Consider the following 12431-nt stretch of genomic DNA (forward strand, 5'->3'; position numbering starts at 1 on the left):
CTCAAGAATAAACCTGTCTGTTTTGCGGATCATAGTTTGATCTACACTTGCGTTTTTGGCTTCTACAGAAGCATCAAGCCTTTACGTAAACCACAGTTCTGATTGTTTTTTTATTCTGACTTGTGTATGTCTTCCCCCCCCACCCCAAGGTTCAAGCACATCTATTGCTGCCTCAGTCCATGACAAGCAATTCTGTATTGCTAATTTAAGATCTATCAAGCCGGTAGATTTTGTGTCAGACAGTACCATTTGAAAGGCTACTGCACTAACATGGCAGATACAACGTGCTTCTCAGCCTGGAAGTAGAGCCTCCTGTGAACTGCGAGGAAGGAATACTAACCCTGAATATAACTGCACTATGTTCTGACCACAACAGTAGCAGGGCATCAGTGACATGGGGAAATGGGTTACTAGTGAAAATGCCATCTAATGTATGGCCTGCATTAGGAGTTGGAAGGTTCACCATTTAATATAATCATTAAAAAAAGAGAAATCTATCTTCATCTGTCGTCTTCGAGATCGAAATTGAAATCCCCCAGCACATGTAAGTCTGAGGTATTAATGCTATCCAAACTGATCTGGCAGAGGATACTCCAACTTTGCTCAATAGTGTAGGTAGTAAGAGATAGGCGTGTACTAACAGAGTAACATTATCCTGGTTGAACGGTCTGTTTTACCATTCTCATCCGGTTGGTTACTATGCTTAGTTTGATCTGCCTAATAATCGCAGCTCATGCTCTCTATACAAGAATACAACTTTCAATAAATGTTTGAAAAAATATTTTTGTATCTTTGTGTCTTACTTTTGGCATACAAAGTGACAAAGGGCTGATATGTTTCTACCATTTCCTGGGGAATAAAAGTAGCCATGGTCAAGGTTGGAGATACCATCTGGTAATCTTGTCAGTATAGGGGTTCAGATGGGGCTCTGTGAGCTAGTTATGAATTGTATCAACATTTACTGATGGCATACATAGAATGAGTCCCTATATCTTAAAGGTTAATTCATAGGAATCATAGCTAAGGTCAGTTAAATCCTGACTTCTAAGAAGCTGTTGCAATCATCAAAGGTTTGGAAAATAGGTCAGGTTGGGTTGGCAAGATGCACAATAACTTCCATGAAGCATTAAGAAGTGTTGTTGATGCAGAGAACTAGAGTGTGGATCAAATTACCTTTGTTGATTGCATGCTGTAAGTTGGTATCAATTATACAAGCCACCCCCATTTGTGAAAGTGTTACAAATGGGGTTCTTGTTTGGCTAGGGTAAGCACCTAAGCCACGCATGGACCACCACTCTAGTAAGGGCGAGGGAGTTTCACACCCAAGATAACCCCCTTGGTAGCTTGGCACGAGCAGTCAGGCTTATCCCAAGGGAAATGTGTAAAACGTCAACATGTGACAATAAATACACCACAAAAGACACAACGAGTTATATAAAAATAAATTATATTGCATAAAATGTCATTAGCCAAAACACCACATTTATCAGTAATACCCAGCTACACAAGCAGTTCTCAGAACAAACAGGTTACTAGTACTCTGCGAACACAAGCAATAGTCAGGTAAACACAAGTTACTGGGATTCTGCAACACAAGCACTCAAACTCAGGTCATTATCACCAAAAATGCACAGGTCATGATAAACATATCAGGGAATCCAAGACATCCTCACAAATGCACGTAATATGAAACCTTCCCATCTGGCACAAAAGAAAAACCTCAGACTGTCAACCACAATCACATAAATTAGCGGTATTTCTGCTAAACCAGTAGTTGTCAGATCAGCCTCATGAGTGCAAAATAAAGAGAATTATTTCCCTATTGTACATGTCATAAAACAATGCCAGGGTGTCAACATCAGGACCGTGCGTGCTCTATGGGCAATGTAATACAATCAACTGACTTGTGAAATTTAATAATTCATGCATTATGTATTAATGCAGTATGTTAACCTTTTGCATTGCAGAGATTCATGTTAAAACATCATTAATGCTGTTTACTATGTATTGCTCATTTTCAAGGCTTTGCTGCAGTATTACAAGGTGTGGTTAGGGTGTGGTCCCTATTCTAAGCCTTTCTAGAATCCCTTCCTGCAGCCTGGCTTGGTGTGGCACGTGGGCGGGCCTGGGTCTATTTAAGGGACCCAGGCCAGCTCCACGTGCTCACTATTCAGAGACCCCAGTGCAGAGCAGCAGCATTTTCCTGAGCTCCTGTTCCGAAGGCCTACCCAGCATTTCCAGGCCCTGGCTTCATTTCCTTGGTGATTCTCAAGCAGGGCGGTAAGGCAGAGTTGGGTTAGGCCCCCCCGACTCAGTTTTCAGAAATACTTGAATTTTCGGACTTTTGGTTACATCGCGTTTGCGGTGGTTTTCTTGGCATTTAACTCCTGCAGTTTGGATCGGCAGTGTGCGCGATCGTATCTTGTCATTTAACTCTTGATGGTTGAATCAGCAGCAGTGTGCACGATTCATTCTTGGCATTTAACTTTCACAGTTCGGATAGGCAGAGTGCGCGATCATATTTTGACATTTGAATCCTGATGGTTGAATCAATGACAGAATGTGAAAGTCATTCTTGGCATTTAACCCTTGTGTTTCAGATCGGCAGAAAGCGTGATCATTTCTAGACATAGAAATCTTGATGCACATTTTTTATATTTAAAGTGTATAATAATTCTTAAGCAATTGCATCTTGAAGATTTAGACAAAGTGCATCCTTGCAATCAATGTGTTAAATGATTACTGTTAGAGTGTCTTTGCAGAGTCGTTCATGAAACTAATGCAGATTATTCCTGATAACTAATAAGTTTATTGATCACTGTTATTAAGCAGTTTCTATTCAAAGAAATAACTTGATGGAGTTCAATGTTCTGATCCTCAGATTGAATTCAAAGGAAACTCTCATATGAATGTTTGCATATTCCTTATTTATTTTCCAGGTACTCAGAGCGAATAAGTTTATGATGAATGAAGGCTCTTGATAATTCATGTTATCAGTCCATAGCTATCCTGAACAAAGCTTATGAACGTCAAAGTGCATAATCTGATTGTGTTCTTAACTTTTCCTTCCACAGGTCTCCTTCCATGCTGTTCCCAACCTAAAACCCCTTCCCCCACTTGGCCATTCTTTAACTCTGTGCTATAACGGCTAGTAGAGTTTGGAGCTGCCAAGAGGTGGACATATTGGGAACAGACGCAAACACCGAGGATCCGGACTCCCTGACACAGGGAAACATTACTGTGCATCTTTTATAGCCCTGCACTCATCTTTCACGGTGGGGAGGGTGGGGGGTGCGTTATTTCACCTCCCTCAGGAACTAGGCCTCCGTAGAGGTTCTGTCCTGTCCCATCCAGCTACCACAAAAGAGCCCAGGATGTAAGGAATCCCTCAGTGAGCTTTCAAGGGAAAGCTTCCCAAAACAACAAGGGCTGCTAAAGCTGTGGTCGACACCCACGCAGCCCGGTTCACTGGCCCCAAGACAACAAGGCCCCCATGATCCCCATTATTCCTCCTGTGGGAGAAAAGAGGAGGAAGGAAAGCCCACACCTTTCCAGGAGGCCCTCTAGCAGTGGCAGGAGCCCAACCAACAAGCGCCCAGGTCCTCACGGCGCAACTGACTCCTGGGGTCCTCTGGCAGTCACTATCAGCAGGTAGGGCTCTGAAGCCCTCCAGGGCCTCCTGCACCGCCACCTTGCAGAGGTTGTCTGGCCCAGGAAGTCCTCTGGCATCTCAAAGGAGGAGCCAGCTTCTTACCTCCTGCGGCTTAGGCCGTGGCAGTCACAGGCTCCCGAAATGGACGCCCACTTTTGCCCCGGTGAACCAACATGATTGCTCACACCTGCGCTGTCTAGTGGGACTCCTAGCAACTGCTCCTGTGACGCAGGAGACTCACAGAAAAAAAGAAAACTCGAAAGCCAGTCAAGTGAAGCATTCTACCTGAGCTGTAGGGATGAAAAGAGGAGCGCTCCTCACGCTCTGCAAAGAGGAGGAAATCATGCACTGTTCATGCGCTAGTTTGTGTGAAGGGCGAAGGAGCAGGATACAGCACTCCCCCTATATACTGGGTTTCTCGGGAGGCACCGGAGGGGACAGAGGGTTCAGATGGGCCAGCAGGAGGGGGCCAACAGGCCAGCACACAACCAGAAGTTCAAGTGGAGGTTCCTTCTAACTCCCCCAGAACCTTGGCAGTCCAGAGTCAGGGGAAGTGACAGTAGGGCAACATGTAGAAAAGCAATCCAGATGAGTCTTTTAGGCCACCCAGCAATCACCAGGCCAACAAAAGAGCAGTTCAGAGTCACTTGCGCAGTCAGGCAGTCCCTCTGGCAGAGGTTCAGGCACCAGTCCAAACACTGCTCTAAAAATGTGGTGGACAACCACCTGTACTTATACCAATTTTCCACAACGGGTGAGAGGAGGTTCCAACCAGCACTAACTAGTTCCAGGAATGTCCCCTTTATCCTCTAGCACTGGCTCCAGGCATCAGCAAAAAAGGGGGGTGGGATGAGCCCTTTGTGAGGCCAGGGCTCAACCTTTATAGATGCAGTTGTGTCCCGCCTCTACCTTTCCCAGCCCAGGAAGACCATTCAATAATCAGATGCACTTGTGACACCTCCACCCTCCTTGTGTACTGGCTGTCTGAAAAGTACACACAAAGCCCAGCTGTCACTCTGCCTCAGACGTGGCTTGGAGTCAAGCTGCAAAATACAATAGTTATAAGCACTTTCTAGAACTTGCATTTCTAGAATGCTAATATAAAATCCACCAACAGTAAGTGGCATTTCTCACTACCATTTCAACCATACCAAACATACCAAACATGCTTACTCCACCCCTCGTAGGGCATTTCAATGCAATCCTATGAGAGGAGCAGCACTTGTGAGAAACTATATGGGTTGTTTGTCACTACTAGGACATGTAGAACAAAGACATATGTGCTACCTTTTACATACACAGCACCCTGCCCATAGGACTAGCTTAATGTTACCTTAGGGGCGACATATGTAGTAAAAGGGGAGTTGCAGGCCTGGCAAGTAAATTTAGATGCCAGGTCCCTGTAGTAGTAAACTGCGCACACAGACTCTCGGTTGCAGGCCTGAGACAGGTTTAAAAGGCTACTTCTGTGGGTGACGCAAGCAGCGCTGCAGGCCTACCAGTAGCATTTAATTTACAGGCCCTGGATATTAGGGATACCACTGTACAAGGGACTTGTTGGTAAATCAAATGAGCCAATCAGGTGCAAGCCAGTCCTACCAGGTTTAGAAGGGAGAGCACAAGCACTTTAGCACTGCTCAGCAGTAGTAAAGTGCCCTGCATCCCAATGTCAACAAAAAGGGTCAGAAAAAAATAGGAGGAAAAAGGCAAAACGTTTGGGGATGACCCTGTAAAAAGGGCCAGGTCCAAGAGAAAGCACCAAGTGTTAGGTGCAGCAGCATCAGAGATACGTCCAATAACCCAGGATGTTATGTCTTTAGCTCCACCGGTAGGATCTGTGGAAAAAGGGTCCATTACGCCAGAGTCTGTAAGGGGAGTAAAATAGTGTGGAGGGTATCACTGAGACAAGAAAATAGCTGCGAGTCAGAAAAGAACGGAGTGCACTGTGAACCTGCTGTGATGCCGGAGTGTGAACTCATGATTGGTGACAGTAAAGCTGTGGCCACGGCAGATTTGGGGTCACCAGGCCGTAAGGTGGGGGATGAGAATTCTGAAAAAGCATTTTGAACAAGACAAGATTGCTTGGTTGTCATTGGATATTCACACTGCTTGGATACGATACTATAATGAAAAATCTACTTTGTGACCTTGGAACAGAAGGGAAAAATGTCAAGTAACTGCTGGGTTGGAGCTGATGCGATATTAGGATCACCTTACATCCCAATTGTTTTTAAGTTTTTTTTTTGGGGGGGGGGGGGGGGGGTGGCCGAGGTTGCTTGAGGAATAAATTTGGGGTTACTCAAAGGTTTTGACCACAACATCATACTCAAAAGTAGTGGTGTACCCTCAGTTCTCAAAGTCAGAAATGTTTTTTTAACATATAATGATAGCATAACTCAAAAATGAAATTCAAAGATTACTTAAGTCAGGAGTCATAGAAGAGACTGAATCTTCAGAGTGGCTTGCCCTCAAGTTCTGGCTCCCAAAGATGGTGGCAAAATTTTAAGCATTTGTGCTGATTTACATGGCCTTAACAGACATGCATGGGCTGACCGCCAGCCATTTCATAATATTTAGAAAGTGCTTAGTAGTGCACATCTATTTAATGTCATGGATTTGTCAGAGTACCACCAAGTCATACTACATTAGGATTTTGGCCACCTCATTTCTTTCGTCACATCTCTGGGAGCTTAAAGGTTCATCATGCAGCCTGCTTCCAGAAGGTGATGAGTTGTCTTGGAAGACATACCTCAAGTGCTATTTTTCCAGGATGACCTAACGATTTTTGGTAAAGGTGGCAAAGATCATGACAGAATCCCTAGGTATATTGGAAAAGTCTGTCCTCACATGGAGAAAAGAAAAATGAAATTTCTAAATTAACAGTGACATCTGAGGCATACTCTGGTGAAGAACGCCGCATGTTATACTTAGCAGAGAGTATAGTGAAGGCTCCTCTCCCTTCTGATCATAACAAAATAAGATAATTTCTAGGTCTGCTTCAATTTTAAGCTAAAGTCATTACAAACTTTGCCTGTGATGTACATTCCTTAAACTTGGCATTCTTCTGAAGGGTAGCCTTAAGTGGCCTGGCGAGCGCAAAGAGATTTTTAACTTAATGAAAAAGGACACCGCATGCCCACCCTTGAACATTTTGACATACACAAACGAACGTTATTGACTTCTACTGCTGCCAGCTTGAGAAGACTGAGTGCAAAGCTGTCACAAGTGATTGATGAAGAAATGAAGGACTCTTCCCTTCCACTCTTGTATGGGGGTGCGACAGAACACTATTCCATCAGCGAGTATAAAGTTATGGACTGTGGCTAAACTGCGCTTGGCTTGTGCAACATTTCACATTTCTCCTATGCTGTTACACTTCATATTGAGGTCTGATCAACGTTCACTGGTCCAAATATTTCCTAGCAAGGAACGGTCAGCACCACACCTAGGTTTTAAAGATGGATTGAAGGTTTAGGAGAGTTTATTTTTCATGTAGACTACTTCCCTGGGGTGCACAATGGAGCAGTCAATTATGTCATGACTAACAATTGCAGTTATGCTGAGAACTGATGCACTTACAACAATTAATTGGGTCGAAGAAAATGCTATTGATGAGTAAGAGAAGATGCCAGAAAGAGTGGTGACATTTGCTAAATTAAGGAGCACATAGTCAAGGGATGGTCTGAGAGAACTCACTGAACCCTAAAAGGAATGTTGAACGCGCAACAGGAATTGTGTATCAATGGAGAAGCACTGTAGGGTTGCTAAATTAGTGACTCCTAAAGAACTGAGACCAGTTTAACTCAGCACATGGGGGAAGGAGGGGTTGGGGGAGGTGGGGTCACTTGAGAAGTATTTTAACCGAAGTTACTGTACTGCTGGCTGTCCATAGATTGCCAAGTTGAGCAAATGGTGAGAAACTCCACTCTGTGTGCAAGTAAAGTCAAAACAAAGCAAGACACTCAGCATAATTTACCTAAATTGGAAATTACCACAGGAATCAAAATAAAATTAGGGTTTGACATTTTGGGACTTTTGAACCCATGATGTACAATGAGTGCTGTATAATGAGCATGTCAAAACAGGCAGTAACCAAATGGGTTAGTCAAGAACATACTAGGACAGGAATTTAGTTTCTCAAGGAGTAATCTGTCTGGGAATGTGTGCCTAAGAGTACAGTCAGACAGTTTTTAATTTGTGCTGACAGATGTGTGATTTTATTTTAATAATTTATTTAAAAAAGGAATGTGTGCATGGCTCGATTCACACAAGGTCATTGGATTAGCAGAGCAAATGAACAGGGTGGTTAAATTGTGGGTCCAGAGAGCTTTTGATTCAAGGTTTTCCCGTAGGGAAGTGTTGTGAAAGACTTGTTGGGCCCATCACTGTACTCCAAATTGTGACAAAAGAACTGAAAATATATTTTTTGCTGTTTGACAGTAGACTTGGCAAGTCAAAACTCGAACCTGCCTAGTTGAGTTGTGGTTGATTAAGTACGAGACTGGCTGAAGGAGCATATAGAATAAAGACTGTCCGTTGATCAACTTCATTATAAAACCTGCTTATATGAGATGAATGGCGCACTAGGAAAAATACTACAGTTCAGACTGTTAAGACCTGTAATCACAGACTCACAAGACAAATTCCACGGAGTCAAGACTATGAGGTGAAGTGAAGCTGTAATGTCTTTTATCCAGAGTTTACGAAATGAACACTGTGCCCCGCTTTTGTGTTGATCCTTTTTCAAGAGAACTGTGTTTTCCCCTTTCGTCCAAAAGATGTGAATTCTTTTTCCTTTTCCTGTTTTTATTTTCTGCTATATAGGATGGAAGAGGGATGTGTTGTGGATGCTTATCTTTATAATCTGCATTGTGCTGTGGGTTCGCATCCCTGGATAGTATTGATGTCATCTATACTGAGATGAGTGCAGGTTTCCAAACCTGGCAGTTTGAGCAGAGCTGTCCCGATTGGTGGTCTGTTGCTTTGCCTTGTATAGCCAATAAACTTTCGGAACTCGTCTGACGGACTCGCCTCTTGTTGCGAGAGGGCAACGTAACACCTGACAATACACATGCATTTGTCTAGACTAATCAGCTGTAAATTCTTGTGTAGTGTTCAGACACTACTTAAGGCTTAGTCTACAGCCTCATTAAAAACTAAAACATTTTATAAATTGACCGATTTTTTTCAATATTAAGAAAAGCAATGGATTTCAGGAACGCTAGTGGTGTGCAATATTTAAAAGGTTCAAACAGGAACCCCTATTAGGCAAAGCCCAACTGCAAAAACAAATGCGTAAGTGCAAAACATCAGATTTACAGAGTAATTGCTACAGTCACGTTGCTCATGTGAAGAGGGTAAATAAAATACTTACTGTCTAGCATTTTCCTTATTAGCATAGGTTACATTCACTACTGCGGTTTCGGTTTCTGTATTTACTGTAAGGAAAATGCAAGACGGTAACAATTACCAATGTGTGTATGTATTAACTGTAAAATAAAAAGGTTTGAAAGTAAATACACCGGTACCTTGCTCACAGTTCTCCACTGTTCCGTACTGTGCTAGCAAACTATCCAAAACCTATCAAAGGAAGGTGGGAAGAAATGAGAGAAAATTAATGTTAGAGATGTTTAAACTCTTGGAATTAATTCAACAGCAGAACTACGATTTGAACAAAGGTCAACCATACAAACAAAAAACATACAGTTTATGAAGACGTTGATAAAACTGAACAGATGTGATGTAGCAGTGCTTTAAATGGACAGGTTCTGGCAGACACTTTATACTGACACTTCTATAAATGTGTAAGTGTGTCAGCAAAAGGGTACCCTGGACAAGGAGAACTAGCACTACTATGCTTCCTATTCAAGGACAATTTTGGTGTGTTGTTCATTTCATTAACTACACATTCTTCTCCTATCATCCGCCAAAACCTACCCGGGGGGGGGGGGGGGGGGGGGGCCGGGGCGGACGCAAAAGGGGCAAGGGGAAAAAAAAAAAATTCTATTAGAGTCCTGTGTCAAGAATAGGTACATAAAAACACTGTATTGCCTAGCCCTGCCCGTTCAGGTATTGCAGTTATTTTGCAAAGATTGTGGATGCAGGCCCGCAAGGGCCTCCTGGGTAGGGTGATTCAGTAAGTGGTTTGTGACACAGATATTTGGACCTCTAGGTGGGCTACTCTATCCTGCATAACTTAAGCCAGAAATGCAACCACAATGTGACCGCCATGACAAAATGATTAATACTCAAGGGGCACACACAATTCCTTCGCCCGCTGTATTTTTCCACGGACGCTTGATTCTTTACAGCTATGAAGCCCTAGTTGGTTTCATTCAAATCTGAATGAAGCTCACTGGAGTTCTATTTATGTCTGGCTCCAAGTACCACTTGAAATTGTCAGTTTGAGTAACTTTGCAGATTCATAAAATAAATCCATTACAGAGTTGTAGCACACTACATTTTTTTTGCGCAAAAAGATTAATTTATTAATTAGTCTGTCACTAAGGGTCAATAATAAATCCAGCACGGGTGCAACAACCTGGTAGTAAGAAAAATAGTTGTTGGATCCCGAGAGGGTTTCTTTTAAAGTGTCCTTCACATTAACGTGCAAAATAGTTGGCATGCCTGCTTCACAGATATGAGGTAAGTGCCCTGGAAATTATATGTGAGAAGCGAGTAAATAATCTGGAGGGAATCACTGTCATCCCATAACCTTAGAATTCAAACAGATCAGACGATCTATCTCTAAACAAGGTGAATGTGCTAATGAATTTACCCAACTATAAAATACAAGATGAATCGCAAATATATATGGTATACTGACAGTGTTCTGTTGAAGGAAAAAGCCTTACATGTGCATTGTCAGTCACACTCCGTCAAAAGTTACAGTCCATCAAAAGTCACAAGACATAGCCAGTCATAAGAATTTATTATGTACCAAAACCCAAGGGTATCCGAGCGCTGACACTAAACTGTTAGAATGACACAAAACTACAAGCTTAAACAGAGTTTTGAGCTCATTTCAAGGGAGATCCTTAATTTCTGCAGCAGCTCATTCCTCTACATATGTACTAATACGTAAAGCATTTTTCTTCCACAGTTTACTTTTTAGTAGCACCAACAAGACCTCAGGTAACAAGAGCACCTTTTTTACAGTTGCAAACAGTTTTGAACAAAGAAAAGTGAACAGTCAGTTAATGGGAAAACAAGGGGGTCAATCTGAACAGTTCACCAGAGGTAAACAAATGGACGTGGCTGCACAAAATAGGTTAAAGGGAAAAAAAGATAAGTAGAAACAAAAGTGAATTTAAGTTCAACAAAGCCACACAGGAGGTTACACTTTCTAGCCCAGTGTTTGAGATTCAGAGGGGAACAAACATCAATGTCTTTGGTGCTAGAGACGCGTCTAGTCACCCTGAGGTGCTAATGTGTCTGAAATGATATGGAATTACTTTTCTGATTTCTTTCAATACTTTATGCTGCACCTGAGCACATTCGGGTGGTTTATTGATATGATCTTGTAGGGTGAAATATTCATTGTAAAAAAAGTGATTTTGTAGGGTGCACAATGCTGGGCTTGGAGTTCAGGCGTATAATATCAACCGGGAGAGAGATGAGGAGACATTGGTTGAGGCAGACGAGGAGTGAATCATAGTCAAAGTTTCTGATATGGTTTTAATGTACTGTACAGAGCAATTCTTTACATAAATCCTAGTATCATCATCATAGACAAGGTAGTTGAAGTGTGATAGGCTTAGAGAGTAGGCTAGTGGTTCGAGTTCGATCCTAGATAGTGGGAGACAACACTGATCCTTAGGAGACATTGATCCTTTCAGGGGGGTCTTGTAAGAGAAGCAGATGTTCTTTATTAGTCGAGACCTACTGTTCAGGTAAGAACAGAGTCAATTAAGAATTATACCATTAATGTTTACGTTATCCTTGAAGGTGATCATAGGAGACAGGCGATTTACATTGTTGTAGGCAACAGACATGCTGAATACGACCAATAGGCAGGATCCTCTGTCTAGGATAGAACAGATATCGCACTGCTGATCTCAAAAGTGCCAGTTTTAGTGCTGCATCTTGGTTGGACTTGCTCTTCATTTTAAATGTGATGGCCTGAAAAGAATGCCACGTGGAGTCTCATCCTCTTACAGAAGGATTACAGTCTATCATGAACATTTTCAGCACCCATACACAAGCCCAGAGAAGGATCCATGACAGGGATGTGGAATTCCTATAGTCCAACGTTCAGGACGTATTGTTTGGGGTCAAGGACAACAAGTTGTCAGTTCTATGTTGTCCTTGGGCTAAGTATGACCAACCCCCTCCACTGCAGCACAAACCATTTGGCTGCCAGTTTCCACTACAGTATGGATCAGGGAAGGGCATTGTCTGCACTTAAATTTATATTTGTTCTCATATGTTAATGCTGTTCAAACTTGCATTTATGTTTCATTAATGCAAAGGCTTTATTATATGGGGAGAAGGACTGAAAGAAATGTTCTAAGCCTCAGACTGCTCTACTGGCAGTGGTTCCACTATAAAATGTATACAAACTTTTGCAATGTTAACCAATATGATGCTTCATATAATGATCGGCCATTTCCAGTGAACCTGAAATGTACGCAGCTCAGACGAGTCAGGAAAGGCAGGGAGAGTCTAGCGGCGCATGATACCTCTCTGCTGGAGCCCTAGTGCTCTCCTTTGTGGACCCAGCAGGAAAGTGGACCGACTGGCGCACCCCTCCCGCCAGAGCTCCAGAGTTCATCCGCAC

At 42.7% G+C, this 12431-nt stretch overlaps 1 protein-coding gene across 1 annotated transcript in view; it reads right to left on the reverse strand.

The window, feature by feature from the left end:
* The window catches only part of IGF2BP3 (insulin like growth factor 2 mRNA binding protein 3), a 515178-nt gene that overhangs the window by 314835 nt on the left and 187912 nt on the right, over nt 1-12431 (reverse strand). Inside the window, exons 4-5 of the mRNA XM_069211519.1 lie at nt 9181-9232; nt 9027-9090 (exon numbers count right to left, since the gene is read on the reverse strand). Coding sequence (XP_069067620.1) covers nt 9027-9090; nt 9181-9232 — 116 coding nt within the window. The remainder of the gene's footprint in view (nt 1-9026; nt 9091-9180; nt 9233-12431) is intronic.

The sequence above is a fragment of the Pleurodeles waltl genome, chromosome 10, assembly GCF_031143425.1.
Source record: "Pleurodeles waltl isolate 20211129_DDA chromosome 10, aPleWal1.hap1.20221129, whole genome shotgun sequence".
NCBI lineage: Eukaryota > Metazoa > Chordata > Amphibia > Caudata > Salamandridae > Pleurodeles > Pleurodeles waltl.